Consider the following 21,711-nt stretch of genomic DNA (forward strand, 5'->3'; position numbering starts at 1 on the left):
AGGAGTTAGACTCAACGAGAAAAAATAAACAAACAGGCAGTGGAAACCCAGGCCCGCCAGCCGGGGGGCATCACCAGTGCGGATCCTGGGAGGGGCAGCGGCGGCGGTTACAGCTCACCTGGCACCTGGCGGAGGGCCGGCCGCTGGGCTGCAGGCTCCGAAGACTGTGATCTTGAGGGCCAGACTCTCTGAGCTCGTGGTCCCCGGGGAGGGCCATTGGCAGACGGCGGGCATGGCACAGTGGTGCCGCCGACGGGTCTGGTGGAGGCCGAGCTGGCAGGAGAGGTGTGCCGCTGGCTGTGTGTGCCCTTCTCCTGGCCAGTGTGCAGGGGTGGGGCACCGGCTGCATGGGGGAGGCGTGGAGCTAAGGAGATGGACGGCGAAGGTGGCTGGTGGTGAGGACGGGTGGCCCTCGGGGGCTGGGGTGATGCCGATGTCTGGCGGGGGGTGGGGTCCGTGGCCTGAGGCTTCTGCCCGCGGGCAGGCTCTGAGCCCAGCCCTGACCTCTCAGCACCTCATCTCTCCATCCTCCGTGTCCCTGAGCTCCCGGTTCTGCACTGGGACTTCGCCCGATGGCCGGGGCTCGGGGGGGGACGAGGGAGGTGGCGCAGGGTCACTGGTGGTCGGAGGGCAGTGGAAGTCCTGCAGTGGAGGCCCCGTGCTGGGCCAGGGTCACCATGGGCCTGGCAAGAGGGGCTGCCGGGTCGCGCTCTGCCCAGGACGGGCCCGGAGCCCAGCTTCTCGGATGGGTGTGGGGCGGGGCCCGGGGGAGCAGGCCCGTGAGGACAGCGGGCCAGGTGTGTGCACACACGTGCCTGGGTGTGAAGAGCCACGCCTGCGCTCATCCCAGGATCTCGTGGCAGCGTGCACTCCTGCGGTGCCCGGGGTGGGGCGGCCGGGCCATGTGGGTCACAAACAGGGCCAAGGCTTTGGAACGTGTCCCTCCTGGGCTGACCTTCTTAGTGCCCCCGGCGCCGGCGAAACTGCCGGCCCCAGATTTAGATGCGCGAAGAGCAGCAGCTCCCCAAGCCCTGAGAAGGTGGGAAAGGCGATCATTGCCCAAGAAATAAAAGGAGAAAAGCCGCAAGGACTCCTGCCCGCCCTGCCCCTCCCTGCCCTTGGAGCCCACGAGCTCATCTGAAGGTGGTGGACGGTCTCTTACTTCAGCCACTGGCCCCTGAAAGCGTGGCGCCCCCACTTCCCAGCGTGGCCAGCAGGCCAGGACCCATCTGGCCAAGGGCAGAAGCTGGGTTTCCTGTGAGGGAGGGGCTTGGCTCCCTGGGGCCCTTGCTGGCGCTGAGGTCCCTGGGTCCTGCGGAGGAGACCAGGGCCCTGGGGAGCAGAGCAGAGCACTCTGGGTCCTCGGTGTCACGGTCCCCAAAGGTGCAGGGGCTGACCTCCTCTGCAGAAATCGAGGGGAGCAGGCAGCTGCCCGACACTGGGTAGGGTGGGCAGGACGCCCTGCCCGGAGGGCTCCTCCGTGTATCCACTGCCCGCGGCGCCTTCTGCTCTCCCAAGGCCCCAGGAGAGAGACAGACACGCATGCTGCGGAGGAGTGACGTGTGGCTGTGGGCCTGAGGCTCTGGCCTGAGCTCGGTGGGTGCCCAGCTGGATTCCCCGACCTCCACCCCTGGCTGCAGCTGTGCCCCGAGTCTGATCAGAGACCCTGACATCTTTGCCACACTGGGGAGCTGGGCAGGGTGGCAGGACACCCCTCAGGTCAGGCTGGGCCCGTGGGCCACCCCCAGCACCTCCATCACCGCTGACTCTGGAGGGAGAGCAGGTGTATTGACACGTGTGTGCCCACTTGGAAGCTGCCGTGTGCTTCTGGGCGCACAGGTGCCTGCATCACGTGTGCGCTAAATCCAGTGCTGGGGCATCCTGTGTGTGTGATGTGTGCCTGCACACCACACACGTGCATGTGTGTACAGCTGCATGTGTGCACACAGGGCATGACACGGGTATGGTGCACTGCTGGCATGCATGTGTAACACACAGGGGTGCTCGTGCGTGTGAATGCACACACAAACATATGAGGTATGTGCAGACCTCATGGGTATAAACCACGGGCACGTGGGCTCGTCTCTTGTGTGCCTGGCATGTGTGAGTGGCCGGAGGAGGGGGCGCGGCAATCCCTCTGCCCTGGAGAGAGAGAGGCCCGGCGAATAAACCTCTCGGATTGTATAAAGGTCGTGCTGTGCTTTTCACAGTTCCAGGGAAGGTGTGAGGTGCTACCTGCGAATTTTAAATTGGGCCAAATGGAGATTGGCGGTGTCCTGGGCTTGGCAACCAGGGGCTGCCAGGTTCTTGGCTCCAGGCTCACTGTGTCCAGGGGACACCAGCCCCTCCCTGTCTGAGGGACGGCCCACACCATGCCCAACCCCCCACACCCTCACCCCGCTGCATGGAGGGCCCTTATCCTGCTCCAGGAAGAAGTGTCTATGTGCCCCAGTCTCCTTTCCATCCTCAGGACTCTCTCTAGACAGGCTCACAGCAAATGTCTCCCCATGGTATCTTTTGGGAAGATTTCAATGGCCTGAAACAGAAAAACCAACTCAAGCTGGCTTAAACTATAAAGGGAATGCATTGATACAAGTAAATGAAAGGCTGACAGTGTGGCTTTCAGGCAAAGTGTGATCAGGATTCCAACTCTTCTTTCTCTGTGTCTCCTTGCTTTGCCTTGTCCTCATGTGTTGACTTTGTCTTCGTGATGGCTCCCTTCACAGAGCAGGATGAATCAGCATTCTTAGCCCTCCCCTGCACCCCAACAGTCTTCCTCATCCTCGGTCTTGTACCTCATGGTCCAAGATAACGGCCTGAGCTCCAGCTGTCACATCTGCCTTCTGGCCAGCAGGAAAGAGAAGGGGAGAGCAAAGGTCTGCCCTGCTCTTTAACGTCAATTCCTAGAAATTGCTCACATCACCTCTCAGGAATCCCTTTGGTCCAAATGTAGACTCAGTGCTGTGCAGTGAAATGTCTTTTTTTTTTTTTTTTTTTCCCTTTGGCCACAGTATGCAGTGGCTTGATGTGGGATCTCAGTTTCCAGACCAGGGATCGAATCTGGGCTGCAGTGGTGAAAGCGCTGAGGCTGGACCACTAGACACCAGGCAACTTTCAAGTGATGTTTTCTTTTTTCCACTCTTCTTTTTGGTCTTTTTTTTTTTTTTTTTTTTTTTTTTTTTAGGGCCACACCTGTGGCATATGGAGGTTCCCAGGCCGGAGGCTGAATCAAAGCTACAGCTGATGGCCTACACCACAGCCACAGCAATGCCAGATCCTTAACCCACTGAGTGAGGCCAGGGATCGAACCTGTGTCCTCATGGACGCTAGTCAGATTCGTTTCCGCTGAGCCACGATGGGAACTCCTCTTTAGCGAAGTCTAAAGGTAAAGACAGCCACTCGACCCAGGGTTCCATTTCTGAGGAAGGAGGGGCACTGGCCAATGGGGGCCTTGGGCAGGTGGCTACGGATGCTACCTCCTGGGAGTGCTGGGACGATCCCAGCACAGGGCTCGTCCTCACAGTTGGGGCTCAGTCCGCAGCCGGGTCTCAGCGCCCATTTGCGAGCAGGGCCATGGCACTAACCTACCCTTGGTCACGCACAGATCAGTGGCGAAGCCTCGGATCCAGGGCAGGGGTGTCAGGGACACACGAGATGGTCAGACAGAAGCCGAGGACAGGAGACCCTTGCATGTTCTGGGGAGGGGGCCAAGGAAGAGAAGACCCCATGGTGGCCACGGGGCAGACCAACCCACAGCCTTGCTGCAGCAGCAGCCCAGAGGTGGACAATCCAGATGAGGAAAGGGGCTGGCCTGCTGCAGAGAAGGGGGCTGGCGAGGCCCGCGGGACAGCATTGGGCCTGCCTGGCATCCACCCTCTGCAAGAGGCCCTGCGCAGAGGGCGGGACCTCCCCACCCACTGAGCCCCTGGGGCCCGACCCGCAGTCTACACTGCCCGCCTCCTGCCCTTCTGCCTCGCCCCAGATCCTCAGCCGTGGGGGCCGTTCTCACTCGCCGGCCATGCGGGGAGCCAAAGTGTCATTTAATTAATTAACAAGTCCTCTTCTGCAGCGGGAGGCAGTTTTTAGCACAACCCAGTTTGACTGCTGCGGGTGGAGCCGCTGGCAGCTGGGTTCCCGAGGTCTGGCCCCCACCCCAGAGGTCCATGGGGGCCCAGCTCCCGCCCTCACCCCACGGCAGGTGCCCTTTGCTAAGGGCAAAGCAGAGGCTGCATGCTGGGAGGGCTGGCCCCTGGCTTCAGGCAGTCCTGGGTTCAAATCCCATCCCTCCTGTACCCGCCACCTCCCTGGGCCTCTGAGGCCTCACCTGTAAAGTACAAACCTCTCTACCCGGAGATGTGGCGTGTGCAGTGCCTGGCAGGGGCCAGCACATAGTTGGTGACAATAAACACCAGTCTCCACCTCACATTTCCTTTGGAGAACTGCCAGTCTAAGGGGAGGGGTCCCGCTGCCCTCAGAGAGCCAGATGCGGGAGACAGCCTCCAGAGGGAGGAGGCAGGAGAGGGGAGCCCTGCGCGGCCGGGGCACCGTCTGTCTCTGAGATGTGAGCATAAGAACCTGTGAGCTGCTGCCCCAACTAACGCTGCCACCTGAAGCCCCGCTGTCCTGGGCCCAAGACCCCATCCTGGACATTCAAACTAATTCATTAACATTCGGAGCTGTGCGAATTTCAACGCATTTTATGTTGTTTGTCTGCCACCACAATCAGGATATGAACGGTCTGGTCCTCCCGTGACTCCCCCAAGCTCCCCGTCTCTGGTCACACCTTCCCCCGATCCTCCACCCCGGCCACCACACGCGTGCCCCCGATCACTCCAAGTTTGTCTTTTTGAGGATGTCACAGTAGCAGAACCACGCCGCATGCAGTGTTGTGAGGCTGTCTTCTTTCGCTCCGCGTAAAGCTGTTACAATTCACCTGCACAGTTGCATCTGCCCAGCAGGTTTCTTTCTCCTGCTGCTGCAGTTCCACAGCACGCGGGTACCACAGCTTGTTCAACGCCCTCCACCAGAGGAGGTCCGTCCGGGTCATTTCCAATGTGGGGCTACTACATATAAAGGCGCTGTGAACACTTACGGGCAGGTTCTTGTGGTCCTGAGTCTGTTTCACTCGAGTAAATACCTACGTTGTGTACCACGTGCCAAGAATCCTATGGGCCCCACAGTACGCAGAGTCTAACTTTATAACAAACCACCCGCAGTGTTCCCGCGTGGCTGCCCTGTTTAGCATCTCCGCCAGCAACGAGAGTTCCCGTGGCTCCGCGTTGTCAGGGCCCTCGGTATGGTCAATCATCTTTATGTGAGCTGTTCTGAGAGGTATGAGGTGCTGTCTCATTATGTTTGAATTTGCATTTCCCCGATGGCTAAGGAGGTCAAATGTTTTTCCATGTCCTTACTTATAATCTGAATATCCTCTTAGATAGAGCATCTTTTCAAGTCTTTGCCCCCCCACCCCCAAGGTTTAATTTCAAGGCACTGATAGACTCACAGGAGCCTGCGACCCGGCCCAGCGGGAGCGTTCTTGGTTTCCTTCGCCTGGGAAAGCCTCCACCTCCCTTCACTCCTGAAAGGCACCTTCCGCAGACACGGGGCCTGGGCTGCAGTTCCTTTTTTTTCCAACCCTTGGAAGCCACTGTTCCGCTTCCTTCTGCTCCGCGGTTTCTGATGAGCCAGCCAAAGTCACTGGGAGAATGTCCCCTTATAAACAGTTCCTTACTTTTCTTCCTGCTTTGAAGAGCGGATCCTTTGTCTTTAGTTTTTAGCAGTTTGATTTCAATGTGTCTGAGAGTGAACCTCATTGGTTCACTGATCTTTGTGAATCTGTGGTTTATGGAGTTTACTAAATTTGGGAAGATTTCAGCCATTCTTTCTTCAAATATTTTTTTCTGTATCACACTTTCTTGCCTCCCTCTGAGACCCCGAGTTTTTGAATAGTAGACGTTCTGATATTATCTCCCAGGTCCCAGAGGCTCTGTTTTTCTTTTCTTTTCTTTTTTTTTCTTTTTTTGCATTTTTGCCATTTCTTGGGCTGCTCCCACGGCATATGGAGGTTCCCAGGCTAAGGGTTGAATTGGAGCAGTAGCCACCGGCCTATGCCAGAGCCACAGCAATGCGGGATCTGAGCCACGTCTGCAACCTACACCACAGCTCACGGCAGTGCCAGATCCTTAACCCACTGAGGGAGGCCAGGGATCGAACCCACAACCTCATGCTTCCTAGTGGGATTCATTAACCTCTGAGCCACGACGGGAACTCCTGATTTTCTTCTTTTACTCTCTTCTCCCCTCTCGCTCATATTGGATACTTTCTATCACTCTGCGTTCACGTTCACTGGCTTTCTCTGTCATCTTCGTTTTGCTATTGAACTCATACCCCGAGTGTTTTTCTTCTGGTTACATGTTTTTCAGTTGTCTGGTTTCTACTTGATTTTTCTTGATGTCTTCTTTGTTTTTGCTGAGGCTTTCTATATTTCTGTTTATTTCAAGAGTATTCGCCCTTACTTGTTGGAACATTTTTATAACGGCTGCTTTTTAGGTCTTTGTTTGATCATCCTAACATCTGCGATATCTCAAGTTGGCTTCTGTTTACTGTTTTGTTCATGCAAAATGCAAGTTGTGATTTTCCTGTTTCTTCACATGCCAAGTCATTTTGGATTGCATCCTAGAAATGTTGAACATTATTTTATAAAGCTCTGGATGTGCTCTAAGTCCTATGGAGATGTAGATACTTAGGTTTTAGCAGGCTATCAACCCAGCTGGTCCAGGTGGCAGGTTCTGATCGGTCTTCAGGGGTTGTGATTCCTTGGTCAGGGCCAAGGTCAAAAGCTTCCAGTGCTCTTCAGATCCGTCCTGTGTGAGCATTCCAGTGGGCATTCTGAGACTGGATGTATCTACCCTGTAGCTGATTTCTCAGAATTTTTGGCACACTGTTTAGGGTCCCTGCCACTTAGTTTGGGGTTGATCCTCTACAATCATAAACACATAAGGCGTCACTTTCCGAAGCCCCCTCTCCATGTCCTCTCCAAACTTTCTGTTTCCTGGGATGCCTTGCTTTGGCCTTCCGGCCAAAGGGTGGGGTTTTCGTTAGAACCCTCTGCAGTGTGCTTCCCAAGTGGAAACTATCAAAGGGCACTTGTCAGGTACCAAGTACCAAGGGGTACTTTCCATAGCCAGGACCAAGTGGAGTGAGGACAGCATGAGAGAGAAGAAAACGCGGGTCTACCTGGCCTTCTTGAGAGCACAGCTTCCGATTAGAGAGCCTTTCATCACTCCTGTCTTAGCAGGTGGAATGCCCGTGGGCCCATGGCTGTTGCTGCTGCCAAGCCAGTCACTGCGAGGACTGATGGAGGGCAGGGCGTGGGACAGCAGAGAAAAGGAAAATAAATGGGGTGTCCCTCCCACACTCTCTCAGTGTTAGGGTCCTCTGCTCTGAGCCAGAACTAGAGGGATTTTCTCTTGCTTCTCTCTGGTGGCACGGATGCCCATCCCAGACTCCAGGCTGCCCTCCATCCAAGCTGGAGGACATGAGGCAAGAGGGGAAACTTGCCAGGGAGTTGAGGGTGCTTCAGTGTGTGGTCTTCTTTCCAGGCTCCTGTAACCTTTACTTGTCAGAGTCCTCGCATGCTGCTCTGTGGGCTCTGTCCAGCCCTTATAGCCGCACTCAGTGAGGGGGTGCCTGCTCCATCCTGCCTAGAACCAGACCTCCAGGTACTTTGAACACAAAACTGCCCTCCCCTCGGCCTCAACCGCCAGGGCACCCACCTGTCTCCAAAAGGGAGGACAAAGCCAAAGGGGGTGGGGTTCCCCCATTTAATTGTCTGTCTTTTCAACACAGAGGAGTCATAGGCTCCCCTATCTGGGCCACTATGGAGGGTCTAGGCTTGACCCACCAAGTCAAGTATTGCCTCACATGCAGAAGGCCAGGGTGAAGCTAACCAGGTCACATATGGGGCAGGCAAGGCTTGGGCTTCCTTGTTCTATCTAAGCCATCACTGACCACGAGGCCTGAGTCTCCTGAGTCATCCTGAGTTCAGGAAGGGCGGGTGGGATGAGGTGCCTTCATCTGACCTCCCAAAGGCTCTTGGACTGTCCTTGCACCAAGAGGGAACCTCTCTCCTCTCCTCTGAAGAAAAGCCCGTATCCTCTCTCAGGATGCTGGCCCTTTGCGCCGAGAGGCGTCTGTTCCAAAGCTTCTCGCCCTTTTCTGTCCTCAGAGGGCTGGAAAAGCCAAGCATCCATTAGGGGAAGAACAGAGCCCCCAGGACTGAGAGCCGGCGGGGCCTCCCCAGGGTGGGGTGGACGGGGCCGCGCTGGGGCCGAGTGTGGGTGACCGCACAGTGATGGTCAGAGGGATGTGAGGTGGCACCCTGTGTGGCAGGGACAGCCGTGCGAGGCCAGACAGTGGCCACATCTGGCATGGGGAACCAGACGGCAGTTTGGCCTAAAGCCGCCCGGGGCTGTCGGTTAGAGGGCGCAGTCCCCTGCGTGCTGCACCCCTCCGCCGCCTGACTCAGGACGGGGGCGGCCGTCACCAGGGGGATCCCGTCTCAGTCCTGGCTCGGGGGTGGGAGGTGGTGGTCAACAGCCGAGGTCCCATCACCGAGTCCTGGCAGAGGGCAGCCGCCCTGAGCACACTCTGATCGCCTTTCTCTCCCCGCAGACCCAGGGAGAGGGCTGGGGTGTGATTCTCAGTTGAGATGAGGCAGCCAGCACAGGGAAGCTGCTCTTCACAGACTGACTTCCAGCCGCTGAGCTCAAAGCAAAAGTGCATGACAGGGAGGTCACTGGGGAGGAAGTGGCCCCCGAGGATGGGGGTGGGGCCTGGGGCAGGGCGGGGCCGCAGGGCACCCGCCTCCGCAGAGCTGCCTCAGCGGCTTGGGAGGCACTCCCAGGGTCCAGACCCAGGCATGCCCATGGGGACGCCTTCCAATCCACCTGGGTTTCCAGAGGGGACCGGATCGCTCCTCCTGCCTGGGGCTCCGGGACTGCTGGAGGCCTCTCGCCTCCAGGTCAGGCTGAGACGCAACCCTGAGCACCCACGGAGCCCCGAGCCTGGTCCCGGTCCGAGCCCGCCCTTCCTGGACATCCCCAGGCAGAGTCCTTGGCTGCAGGGAGGCCTGGGTAGGAGGCACAGTGGGGCAGCGGTTATGCGGACCCCACTCTGTGCCGGCGCTTGGCTCCACGGACATCCACAGCCGGTCCGCACGTGGCTGCCCCCCCATCACCCCAAGGCCCTGACTCCTGGCGGGCGGGACTGCGCCGCGCTCCTGCGACGCCCCCTCACTTTATTTTTATCTCCATCCAGCCCTGTGAATACAGCCGTGATCACCAAACACAGTCCGCGTGCCCAGCGCCTCCCGCCCCCGGCCTGCCCACCTGCTTGGCCCGGGACCCGGGGCAGAGGGACAGACACTCGAGGCCTCGGGGGAGGTGCGGCTCACCCTCAGCTCGGCCCGGGCACAGACCCCACCTCCCTTCTTCCTTCTTGGCTGCGATGCCCGGTCAGTCGGGTATTTTCCTACCTGAAGTCTCTGCATCTGTTCTCCCGTTAGAGAGGTGGGGGTGCGACCCGCGGGAGGTTGAATGAGGTCATCTCCCCGCCCCCCACGCCCGCAAGGGGCAGGAGCTCGGCTGGTTTCAGCCCCTGCTGCCCCTGAGGGTCGGTGAAGACCCTCTGTGAGTGTCTGTGAAGGGGGTGCATGAGTGGGTGGGTGGGTGGACGCGGCCGGACGGAGGGTGGGGGCTAGACAGAGAGGCGGGTGGGTGGAGAGTTGGGAGCTGGCTGGCTGGCATGGAAGGCCGGCCCTCCCGTGCTCAACACAAGGGGCTCCTGGGGGCGAAGGCGGGGCCACGGCTCCAGGAGGCTCCTCCCACACCCTCGCCTCCAGGCAGCCCCTCCTCCGGAGGCAGGTCCTCCCCCGGATGGAGGAGGGGTCTGGGGGCAAAACCTGAAGGAAGGTGGGAGGGAGGGGGCCCCTAAAATGAGAAAACCGACAGGCGTGCTGCCTCCAGCCCAGAGACACTGCCCTGCCCCCCCAAGGCTATGGCACCCCCAGTTGAGAAGTGGGGTGGAGGCCAGCGCCCTCTTTTTCCAGATGGGAAAGTTATGTCTGGACATCCCGATATGGCTTCGGACACGGAGAGTCAAGGTCGCGCTGGGGCCTTGGTCCTCCCCTCACCCCCCTGACCTCCACGCCCGGCCTGGTGGGCCCTGCAGGGCCGCTTATCCTGGTGCCTCTGCCCGGAGCTCGGCCTGGAGCCCAACGCTGTGTGCAGCCCCTCCCCCACGCCCTCCCATTTCATGGGGGACCCTGCCGGACCCCCACTCAGCTGGTCTTCGGAATCACACCTTATTAATCACACACCTTGATGGAAACGGGAGATGCCCACGTGGTCTGCCACACGGTCAACATCGGGATAACTCAAGCCAGCAACCAGCACTGCCAGGCGGCCCTGGGAGCTCCCTGAAGACAGGGAACTCTCAGTTTGCCGGGGTTGGGGGGCTGTGGGGCAGACTGTGTGATCAGTGCCGTGGGAAAGGTGAGCCAGGGCTGGGGCGCTTGGAGGGGCACTCGAGGATCGGAGGTGTCACCTCCCAGGCAGAGGGGCCTGGCTGGGCACAGGCAAGAGGATGGACCTGGAGAGTTGGTGGCCCTGGGCTTGGGGCGGCGTCTGGAGAGCCTGGAAGGCTGCACAGGGTGCTTGGCGTGATGGTGGCTCGGGAAGGGCCTCAGAGGGATGCTTCGCGGCCTCAAATCAGACCAGGACGTTAGCCGGGCAGGACAGGGGCACTCCCTTCCCCCCCCCCCACCTCCGGGGCTGCGTGCGCCCCATCTCGACACCTCGAAGAGCCTCCTACTCCATCAACAGCCGGGGAAGTGGGGCCGGCGGGTGCTTTCCGCCCACACGTGGCGCTGTCGTGAGGCCCGGCGACGCTCAGGGAGGGGCCCTGGAAGCACAAAGGGTTGTGATTTCGCAAAATGCTCTTCTCTCCGCTGCTCATTAGCATCCGTTGCCCGGTTCCCTGCGCACAGCGGGTGGGGGTGGGGAGACACCGAAGTCAGTCGTTGCCTCTGCGAGTGTGAGAATCTGTGTGAGTGCATATGAGTGTGTCGGCCTGTTTGTGTGAATGTGCGCAGGGAGGGGAGGCGGGGAGGGGGGAGCCTGGGCAAATCCCCACATGTTCCGATTGGAAGAGGGGTTTGGGCCGCAGAAACCAATGCAGGAGGTAGATGTGGCGACTTTCTTCAGCAGCCGTATTAGATTCATACTGTTCCTGCCTGGCAAACTCCTACGCATCCTTCAGCACCCAATCCAACCGCCCCTTCTCTGGGAAACCTTTCCAACAGCCCGGGAGGAACGCACTGGTTCCTCACAAATGTTCTAACAGCAGACCTCAGCTCAGCAGGTGACCCTTGGGGCCTGTCGCTCTGCGTCTTTGAGACACCCCGAGGGCAGCCTCCACACCATCTCAGCCCTGGTGCTCACACCCCCTCAAGAGATCAAGGACAAACGGGACAGGCCACACGTTCCCAAGTGCCCAGGGTCTCCAGGGGGCCAGGCCCAGGCTAAGGGCCTAAAGCCCTCGTGGCGTTGGCCCACAGGAGCCTCATGTCGACTCTGCGGGGGGGAGGGGGGACACCGTGGTCCACACTGCAGCGCAGCCCCGAGGAAACCGAGGCTTGGGGCAGGTGTCTGACGGGCCGGCTTGCGCTGGCTGGGGGTAGAGCCAGGCTGGCACTGCAGAGCTGCTGGGAGGCCGGGGCGAGTGGCGGCCCTGCTGGAGGCAGAAGTGGGACCGTGGGGGAGAAGGTGTCTGTCTGTCGCCAGAGACCCGATAGAAAAAGAACAAGGTGCCGTGTGCACAGGGCCCCTCGGAGGAAATCAAGGGGGTGGCAGGTCCCGTGTGGGGAGTCCTCGGACCCCGAGAGAACTCACCGTGCTCCCCCCAGATGGGCCCAAGGTGCAGGCCCAGTGCTCACCTCCCGCCTGGGCTGAGCCGGATCCGTGCATGCGTGGGGGGCCCTCTGCTGCCCTCTCTGTCCTCCCCGCTCCTTCTCACCCACTGGCCAGCTCCTCGCCCTGCTCCCCGATCCCCTGGGAAACGGCGCCGGGGGAAGCACCCCCCCTTCCCCAAACCCCCAAGTGCAGCCTGGGGCTCAGCTATAGGCCTGGGGCCCGCAGACAGGGGGCCTCTTCTTCAGTCCACCTCCCATAGCCCAACCTTTGTCCTCACCTCTCAAACTCGGTCACTCCGTGGAGGGAGCCCCTCGGCTGGGCCCCTTCCCTTCTGGGGAAGCCAGAACCAGGGGTGCCTCACTGCTGGCTCCCGGGTCTGGGGCGGGCCATGGGGCCTCCCACGCCGGGGACTGCGGCTGTGTCCAGGGTAAAGAAGGGCCAGCAAGCCCAGGTCGGTCCCCCTGGCCCCCGGTGGCTCTTCCAATGTCTGTCTTCCCACTAATCCTGTGGCCACGCACCCCCATGTGAAACGGCAGCTGCCCAGGCGGCCAGCGAGGAGCCAGAGGCCGGCCCTGGGGCCAGGGTCCGGTCTCACTCCGGTGCAGCTGTACTGCCAAACGGTGCGCACCCGGAGCCCACATGATCAGGCCAGACCGTGTGCTATGCACCCTAAAGGGAGGATGGAGGATCTTAGGGTCACTACACGCTGACAGCCCCAAGGGGGCTGTGGTGCAACGGGGAGGCAGAGCCCTGCCTGGACATCAGGGACAGGGCTGGGTCCCTGCACAACCGAGACCCCTTGTGGGCTTGCGGGTCCCTCCAGCCAGGACCAGGTTCCCCGCCTGAGGCTGAGGGAGAAGAGCTGGTCTGAGCGGCAGAGGCTCTGAGGCCATGAAACGTTCACAGAGGAGGGTGTGATGGTGCCACACGGATGGCCACAGCCCCTGGCCTGCCTGCCAGACGCGCCCAACTGACCTCCTGGAAATGCTACGCCTTGAGCCTTCCCTGGCCCCGAGCCCCTCTGGGCCCCGCATGCCCCGGTCTGCTCCTGCACAGCCTCCGCCCATTCCCAGGGTGCATCTGTATGACGTGCAGCCTGCCTGCTAGATGGCAAGCGTGGTGACAAGGCTGTCTTGATGCAGAGATCGCTAGGGGCGCCCCATCCTTCCCAGACGGCTGCTGCGAACACAGTTGTCGGGAGGAACCTCTCTTGCAACTGTCTGTACCCAAGGGACCCAGTCCTGGCCAAGGGGGGTGGTGCTATAAGCAGACATGGGCTGTGCAATATCTAGAAAATGACCTGAACAGGGTGGCTTTGGGGTTGAGAGCCTGCCAGTGTGCCTTTCCAAGTTGGCCTTCCTGCTGGCTGGAAAGCAGATGTGATGGCTGGCACGTACGCAGCCGCCTTGCACCATGAGGCAGGAGGCTCATTTGGGGATGAGAGGAGCACGCATACTAAAGGAGTCCAAGGTCCTGCCCTCCCAGCCCGATGGCCTACTTGGACTTGAATAAAAGTGAACAGTGATCTTTTTTTTGGTTTGAATCATCCGTATTGGGATTTTGTCATTAGCAACCAAATCTAACTGTATGGCGCCCCCAGGGCCGGCATGTTGCGTAGAAGTAAGATTGCTGAATGAAAAAACGTGGCAAACAGGATGAGATAAGATTTGGCAAGCAGAGAGGGGACGCTGTGCCAGGTGGCAAGGCTGGGTGGTGGGTGTGGAACAGCCAGACGGGCTCCTTGGGGCGCGGAGAGGCCTCCTCCCTCGGGGATGGAGGACAAGCAGGCTCAGCCGCGTCCCAGGAGGGGCGGCGACCTCCTCTTTCACTGAGGATGCAATTAGCAAAGAAACACTCAAATGCTCCTGTCGTGGATTTTCTTGTACTTTTTTTTTTTTTTTTGCCACTCTTGCTTGGTGTTAAATACCTTGGGAGGCTGTTACAAGTCTCATGGTAGAGTCGGTTTTCTAAGAGCCTGGGGCTGTGAAGAGACAGGCTGGGAACAGCCGGGAGTGAGGTTCTCCTCTCCATCAGACCCCTGCTGGGTGCTGGGCCTGTGCCAGCCCCTGCACAGCACACGTTCTCCTGTGACGGCCCCCTGAACAGGTGACGAGACAGCAGAATGCCACACTCCCACCCTGCCCTTCCTGCCCGTGCTCCGGCAGGCTCACAGCACCCACTGTCTCCGCCAGCGCCCCGTCTGGAGAACACCCCCTGAGAAGGCCCGAATCACACAGCTGCGCAGGCGTCCGTTTGGTCTTAGAACAGACCAGGCCACGTGGGGACACGGAGTGGACACTCAGCCCCCGTGAGCGCAGCTTGTGTGCCCACTGACTTGTCACTTCTCCCCGAGGCTACACCAGGTGCAGGGTGTCCCGCTGAGGACCCAGGTGCAAACAAACACGTGGGCCTGCCCTCAAGGAGTGGGCCGCATGGTGGGCAGGTCACAAGGGTGCACGGGGTTCTTAGCCCCTCTGGAGGCAGCAGCTGTGTGGAGGGAGCGGGGGCTTTTGTTTCCCCAGTGATGACAGAGTCTGGGGTACAGGTGCAGTGGAGTCTCCCCAGCGCAGCTGCCACCAGTCCTCAGCTTGGTGCCTGTGCCCTTGCCCCCAAACGGCTGCTCTCCCTGGGACCCTGCCCACTTGCCAGGCTGGGACGAGAGAAGGCAGAGGGCTAGGCTGCTGCATCAGTCCCTTCTGAGCCTGAAGACTGCTTTCTGCTGTTGTCCCCTGGGGCCAGCACTTCCTGGCTGCCTCGAACAAAACAGGTCCTGGAGGTAGGGACAAACAGGGACCCGGCAGCAGTGTTGACCTGCTCACCGGATTTGAGCGGGGAGAGGGGAGCTGTTAGGAGCCAGGGCAATGATGGCTGGGGGGCAGAGTGGAAGCGTTAACTGCTCTCTCTGGGTGGAGCTGGGAAGGGTCAGGCTGGTCTCCTAGAGAAGCTGACCTGGGCGCCAGAGTGCAGGGCATGGGCAAGCAGGGCATAGGGCGTGACACTCACTGCAGACCGGGAGACCCCAGCACAACCACGCAGAAGCCCATAGGCTTCCCCGGTCAGAGCCAGCATTTTGGGGGTCGGCTTTAGTAGGCGCTGCATGGAGGCTCCTTCTGAAGACCCGGCAGGCACTCAGGAGGGTGCAGGGCAGTGGAACAGACGGATGCCCTGTGGGGGCTGCAGCAGCTCCTTCCGTCGGCTCTTCCTCTGGGGGTCTCTTCAGCGTTCTTCCTACCCTCGCCTGTCGGGCTCCCGGCTCTTCCAGGAGAAGGTCCTTGTGGAGGCGGCCGTCTCTCCCGCTTCTCCGGGTGCTAACCCACCTGGTCCGCAGCCAGGGGCACCCGTCCACCCGCTGTGTACGTGGCAAGCAGAGTCTGAGGGCGGTCGTCCTGGAGAAGGGGTCGTTCGCACTCCGCCCCCGCTGAGGGTGGGGCACGGCCCGACCACTGGGCCCTCGGGCGGACGCCCCTCGGTGCCAAAGCTGTGGAGTGCGGGGCTGACCCGGCCTACGCGCCTGCGGGCGCGGAGCACCGCGTGGGGTCCGCTGGGCACCGCCTCTTCTGGTAGCGCTCGGCCGCCCTCGGGCCCCGTGTCCGGGCCGCTAGCGCCCAGGCCTCCCGCGTCCTTGCTCCGGCCGCCCGGGCCCCGCACGGGCAGTGCGCCGCCCCGGCTCTGCCTCCCGGGCCGTGAGATCCCGTCCGCCCCGCGCACTCAGCCTTCACCTTCCAAGTCGCCCCGTTCCACAGAGAGGAAGACTGAGGCTCGGGGTGAGAGTGGGCCGGCCATCTCACGGGCCCGGCGAGGCGGCCGGAGCGGCTCGGGCCAGCCCGGGCGGCCAGGACCGTGCGTCCTAAGGGGTCCTGCGGGCCGCGGCCCAGGGAGCCTGCTGAAGCGCCCGCGGGGAGAGGGCTGTGTGTCCCCGCCGGCCGCCGTCCCAGGCCGTTTCCCCCGCCCCCGCGGGGCACTATGGGACTTGTAGTCCCAGGGCGCACGTCGACCCCGGCGCGTCCGCGGCTCGGCGGCCATTGGCTGGCGCGAGGCGCCGGGGCCGACGGGACCGGCGGCGGGTTGCTTCGCAGCGCTCGCCAGCGCGGGAGGAGCGTCACGTGATGTTTGGGTGCAGGCTCCGCCCCCCGTGCCGCCCCTCCCGCCGAGAGCGCACCGAGCGCGCCCGCGAGCCGCCCAGGCCCAGGTGAGGCGGCGGCGGCGCGCGGCGGGGCTGGGCCGGCGGGGGCGGGCCGGCTAGACGAAGCGGACTCGGCCAGGAGGGCGCGCGGCCCCGGGCCACGGGCGCCTGGGGTCGGGGCCGGGGTCGGAGAGGGTGCGCCGGGCCTGCGCGGGCCGGGGGCGGGGCGGGGCGGGCCTCCGGGTGGGGCGGGCCTGCCTTGGGGGGTGTGGCCTAGGGTTTCGGGGGCGGGGCTCCGCAGGAGGGGCGGGGCAGTCGGGGAGCCCCGCTTTGGGGACCCACAGAGGGCACCCGCGGCGGGTCTCCCCGCAGCTCGCCCTGAGGTCGCTGTGCCCAGCAGATGGGCGCCAGGGATGGTCCTCATCACCAGCGGGGGGGAGGCAGCCCTCAAGGGAGAGCCGGCCCCACGCGCCTCCCTGTCCTGCCTTCCTGCTCTTCCTCCACGTTCGGCTTAAAACGTCCCCCTTGGGCACCGAAGGGGCGGGGTGGGTGGGGTGGGTGGGGTGGGCTCCCGTCCTTCCAGCTTCCAGCTGACCCTGAGCTGTGCTGCTCCCGCCGGAGCCTCCCAGGGGGCTGCTGTTGGGAGACTCACGTTTCACCTCTCCCTTGCCCTGGGGGCTCTGTGTGCCCGGCGGCTGCTAGCCGCGCGTGGCGCACACACGTGGTACATTGCGGTCCCGGCTGTGTGGGTCGGGCAGCTGGCGTAGCTGGGTCTGCTCCCTCGGGTCACACCTGGCTCCTCTTGCTTTCTCACCTGCCGTCCTCACCTGCCCCCCTCCTGTCGTTGTCTTGGCTCCTGGTGGGAAGGCAGCTCTCTCTCCTCCCAGGGGGCTTGCCTCACTTTCCCCACCATCCTCGCCTAGTACTGCCCTGTTTCAGGTTCCTTCTCTTTTCTTGCCCGTCACTTCGTGTCCTGTTGCTGCCACTTGTTTGCCTGTTTTCTGCTTTATTTTTGGTCCTCCTGAGACAAGGGTTGGGAGTTTTCTTCACTATAGCCCCTCTATCCTCAGGGAGAAACAAAGATAAAGTCTTGTCGGTACTGGAGCGTTTGGGGCTATTAACATGGTACTTTTGTGTGGCTCAACCTCATACACTGCAGGTCCTCAGTAGAAAGCCAGGGCAGCAAGTGCCGGCCCAGGAGCCCCGTTGTGACCCTAGCGACTAAGGGAGACTGGCAGTCCGAGAAGACTTCCTGGAGGAGGTGGAGCTTCCTGGGCCACCTGCATATTCCTCTCCTCCTGTTGGCCTGATTGTACCCAGGCCACCGTCCCCTCTGGCGCTCCTCCGCAGGCCCTGAGTGGGGGCCTAGGCCCAGGCACTGCCCTCCGGGGGTTTGGGGGCTCTAGGCAGACAGGAGCCCTGAGTCCCTTCCTGCAGAGTGAAGGCCTGGATCTGGTTCCTGCTCCCGCCCCAGCCACCTCCTGCACCGTGCTCCGGGTGCCCCAGCTGAGCGCAAGGCCTTATTTCTGCGCCTCCCGTGTCTTCTGTCACCAGCACGGGAACGCCGGTGCCTTCCGCTGGGAATGCCTTGAACCCCCAACAAGTCTTTGGAAGCTTTCCTGTCCCCGGCGTCCCAGGTCAAGACACACGCGTTTATGCCCGGGGCACACGCAGCACGTGGTCCTTCTTGTGTTACCAAAGGGTTCGTGGCTCTGACTGGTGTGGGGAGGCAGGAACCAGTGGCCAGGGCTCAGACTATTTTAGGGTGCACAGGCGGATCTGTGGCTACTGCGTTGTTTTGGTTGTGGTTTTTGCGGCAAGTGGCCGTTAACCCGGCTGGCTCCGTCCCGCTGTCATTCTCTCTGTTCTTTGAGGTGTCATCTGGGCGTTGTCGGTGACGATGGACTGGCCGGGCTGTGAAGGTCAGCCGCCTCCCAGGTTCACCTGTTTTCTGCCAGGACGCCCAGCGCTGCCTGGCTCTTTGGTGTTTGCTGGCTCCGTGGTGGGTGGGTGGGGCGGGTGGGTGACCCAAGGCTAAAGGGTGGGGGGGGAGCAGGGTCGGTGTGAAGGGGCCTGTCCTGCCGCTGCAGGGACGTCACCACCCGTGTTCAGCTCGATCTTGTGTTTGCTTCCATCCCTTACTTTGACGTCCTGGCCCCCTTTGCCTGCACGGGGCTGGTGGCGGGGGGGTCGTTATTTCTATTTTTTGTGTGAGGAACTTGGGGCAGAGAGAAGGCCCCCCCACGCCCTAAACTGAGAGTCCTCGACAGACGCTGCAGCTGTCCCCCTGCCCCGTCTGAGTGCCCAGCGGTGGCTCAGGCTCGAACCCCTGGTGCCCAGAGGCTGTTGAAGTGACAGGGGTTGTGACACATGTGACATGAACCACACCTCCTGTTGGCACTGCTTGTGGAGCCAACCTAACCTTTCATGGGGGGAGCTGTCTGGGCCGAGTTCTGGTGGGGCAGCCAGGACCCCCTCACTGGGCCAGGCCAGGCGCCCAGGTGCCACTCAGATGCCTGTGGAGCCCACGGGGCCGTGGATGCCTCCGGGGGCCTCGGTTCCCAGTGCGGCCTGCAGTCCATGGCTGTCCTCAGAAGCCAGTGCAGGCTTTCCGCCCGGCCTTGTCCCAGCAGAGGGACTGTCCCTGTCGGTCAGAGGCCTGCTGAGGTCCAGAAGGGGTTGAAGTGAAGGGAGGAAGCTTCCATGTCTGGCTTTAAGCTGGACCACTGCCTGGAGCCCGTCCCCTGGGCTGGGTGGGCGCTGCCAGGACCTCAGCGGGGCAGGGGGAAGCCTGCAGGAGCCTCACAGGCAAGCAGGACAGGTTGGCGGTGGGGACCCGTGGCCTCTGCGGTCAGGGCTGCTGTTGGAGAAGCAGAGCAGCCGTGTGGATATCCTCCGGCCGGGTCTTGAAGAGGCCCGGGATGCTGGCGGGAAGATGGAGCTGCGCCCTGGGCCTCCCTGGCCTCGTCCAGGTGCACTCGGGGCTCGCCTTGCGCTGTGAGCGGTCAGTGATGGGGCTTGGAGGGCGCTCCTACCGTGTGTGGCTACGGGTGGGGGGGCTTGGGTGCCGGCGGGGCCTGAGCTGAGCGGTCGTCTGGGAGTGTGGGAAGGTGGCGTTCCAGGCAGCGGCAGAGCTGAGGAGGCTGGCCCCTGGCAGGCGGGTCTGACCGGGGCCAGGCCGCTGCGGGTCTAGGGAGGCAAGTTGAGGCCTGGGTTTGGTGCTGAGCCGGGAAGGGCCAAGGGTCGCGTGAAGAGAGGCCTGGTGACAGGGCTGTGGGGAACAGGGACCAGGGGTCTGAGGTTTGGGCTGGTCACACTCGGGCTGTGTCTGGAGGGGCCACTGACTGCCCTGAGTCCAGGCTGTTGGCAGTCCCTGGGCTTGGTGTCGTGTGGCCGGGTCCACAGTAGTGGCAGCAGTGCTATAGCCCTCTTGCACAGTGGTTGCTGGTTGGGGCGAGCGGGGCCTTTCTGGGGACTGGGGTGGCCAGCCCTCCCCGAGGTGGACACCGGAGAGCAGGCCGGGCGGCCGTTCGGCCCGTGGGTCCCCAGCTTGGCGCTCCTGCTCGTTAGCCCTTTATTGTTTTCCTTAACTGGGTGGCTGCAAGAGTGTCGTGTGTTCTGCAGGTGACTGCCCCGAGGCAAGGACGGGGACCCAGCCCTGCCTGTGTCAGCGTCCTGGGGGGGACGGCGAGGTCTCACGGACACGGCGTTGACGTGTCTTAGCTGTGGGGTCCTGACCCGGTCCCTCATCAGCACGCCCCTGAGCGCAGCCCTTTCTCATCCTGCCTCCTCTGGGCCTTTTGGAGATACTGCTCCTGTGGGAGCCAGAGGGAGCCTGGGAGGGGGTGTGGTCTCCCTTCGTCTGAGCAACCCCTTCCCCGAGGGCTCACCCCGGCCTGCTTTTGCGGGGAATGAGCGGGAAGAGGAGAACTGACCCTTGTCACCGTCTTTGTATCGTCACCCTGACGGTCGCCACTGTTTATGGCACCTTAGAATCTGCCAGCACCTACTCGTTCCTTGTATTCTGCAGCTCAGGGCTTCTTTGGGGTCACAGGCCCGTAAGTGACCGGCCAGGATCTGAACCCAGGGCTCTGGCTCTCGGCCGCACCCAGCCCTCTGCTGCCTCCCTCCACCCCTTCCTGCTCTGCTGCTTCTGGGAGGAAGATGCTTCCGCACTGGCAGGTGCCCTGGGAGCGGGAGACCATCGCTGTGAGATTACGGTCGTGGGCCTCGACCCCGACTCCTCTGCACCACGAGCTGGGGTCCCGGGGGAGCCTGGGAGGACTCGGCTGGGGGCCGGGCTGCCGCTTGCTTCCCTGTTGCCGCGTGTCCGGAAGAGGGGCGGAGGGAGCTCGCCGTTGGCCGTGGATCCTGTCCCAGACCTGGGGAAGGCGTCCAGTCGTCTTGGCACGCAGTTTTAGGGCTTTGGGACCAGATGCCGTGCCCGGCCGCCTGTGTGTCCACGTCTGTGTGTCCTGTTGCCTGAGCCAGACCTTGGGTGGGGTCTGAGGGCCGCAGACGTCGCTGCCCCGGCTCAGAGGCTGGATGCTGGGGTGCGGGTGATGGGGAGGAGAGTGGGGTGTCGTCGGGGGAGATGGGGGCAGGCCCGGCACGGCAGGGGCCCCGGCAGGGTCACCGGGGCTCTGCTCAGGGTCGGCGCCAGTGCAGCCCCGCCTCCCGCCCCGCCGCCTCCGGCTGCCCGCCTCCCGGAGCCCTTGTCCGTTCTTGCCAAGCAGCCGCCCGGAACCAGTCTCTCCCCCATTGAAAGATCACAGCGCCACGGCCTCCTTCCTGGCCTCGGCCGCCCCTCTGGCTCAGGCTTTTAGCAGCGGTGCTAACAAGGAGCTGGATGCCCGCCTGGGGCATGACCTCCTTCCCCTGCTGCCTCGCCCCACCGGGCGCTCGGGAGTGCGGGCGGCGGGCCTGGGAGGCCGCCCTGTGTCTTCCGGGTCCCGAGCTCCCGCCTGGACCCCCTGGACCCGCTCTCGGTGTCCCGGGGCCCCGCTGGCGTGTCTCGGGCCGGCCTCTGCCCGGCAGCCGTCTGCAGCACCGGCCGCTTGCACACTTGACCGTCACAGCCCTCGCGGTTTGACCTGAACTCTTTGCAGCCTCTAGTCAGCCTGCTGGGCTCGCTCCCCGGCTGTCCAGGCCTGCTGTCCGGGGTCGGCTCCGCTGCCCCTCTGGCTGGAACGCACAGGCTCCAAGGGCGACCTCCCCTGACGGGTCGAGGCTCAGGTCCCTGCTGCCGTGGAAGCGTGCCCTGTCCTCAGGGGCTTGGCCCAGGGTGGGCAGGGGCTGCGGAGGGATGGCAGCCTCGTGGCCTTGTGGTCGTTTGCTTGGCGTTCAGGGTCCCGTGTAGTCTTCTAGGGCCCTGTCTTTTCTGTCTTTGTGGCCCCAGCACAGGAAGAGCACACCGTAGGTGCTTACTAAATGCTCGTGTTAGCAAGCACAGCTATTGGAAAGAGCTTTTTATCAGCCTGTAGCCCTATCTTCTGGGCATAGGGTGTGCTGGGGTCCCGGGCATCTCCAGGTGAGGGGCCCAAATAGGGGTGGGGGGCCGGCTGTGAGCAGGTGCTTTGCATGTGTGCCCTGACTCCTTAGAGCAGAAGGGAAGTG

The 21,711-nt window shown here is 62.2% G+C and overlaps 2 protein-coding genes across 19 annotated transcripts in view; one reads left to right on the top strand and one right to left on the bottom strand.

Moving 5' to 3' along the window:
* Nucleotides 1-21,711, bottom strand: part of LOC110260402 (collagen alpha-2(I) chain-like) — a 40,136-nt gene that overhangs the window by 6,835 nt on the left and 11,590 nt on the right. The window contains exons 4-12 of the mRNA XM_021090362.1: nucleotides 15,761-16,263; nucleotides 15,290-15,641; nucleotides 14,922-15,082; nucleotides 14,516-14,622; nucleotides 12,250-12,303; nucleotides 11,616-11,793; nucleotides 10,825-10,962; nucleotides 515-642; nucleotides 119-364 (exon numbers count right to left, since the gene is read on the bottom strand). Coding sequence (XP_020946021.1) covers nucleotides 119-364; nucleotides 515-642; nucleotides 10,825-10,962; nucleotides 11,616-11,793; nucleotides 12,250-12,303; nucleotides 14,516-14,622; nucleotides 14,922-15,082; nucleotides 15,290-15,641; nucleotides 15,761-16,263 — 1,867 coding nt within the window. The remainder of the gene's footprint in view (nucleotides 1-118; nucleotides 365-514; nucleotides 643-10,824; nucleotides 10,963-11,615; nucleotides 11,794-12,249; nucleotides 12,304-14,515; nucleotides 14,623-14,921; nucleotides 15,083-15,289; nucleotides 15,642-15,760; nucleotides 16,264-21,711) is intronic.
* The window catches only part of TSNARE1 (t-SNARE domain containing 1), a 127,647-nt gene continuing 121,971 nt past the window's right edge, over nucleotides 16,036-21,711 (top strand). For 5 of the 18 annotated variants that reach the window (XR_002343046.1, XM_021088799.1, XM_021088796.1 and 2 more), the window contains exon 1: nucleotides 16,057-16,161. The gene's annotated coding sequence lies outside the window, so the exon portion shown is untranslated. Of the gene's footprint in view, nucleotides 16,162-21,711 lie in introns of all 18 variants that reach the window. The other 13 variants (XR_002343045.1, XR_002343044.1, XM_021088794.1 and 10 more) reach the window with 9 other exon arrangements.

This window comes from Sus scrofa, chromosome 4 (assembly GCF_000003025.6).
Source record: "Sus scrofa isolate TJ Tabasco breed Duroc chromosome 4, Sscrofa11.1, whole genome shotgun sequence".
NCBI lineage: Eukaryota > Metazoa > Chordata > Mammalia > Artiodactyla > Suidae > Sus > Sus scrofa.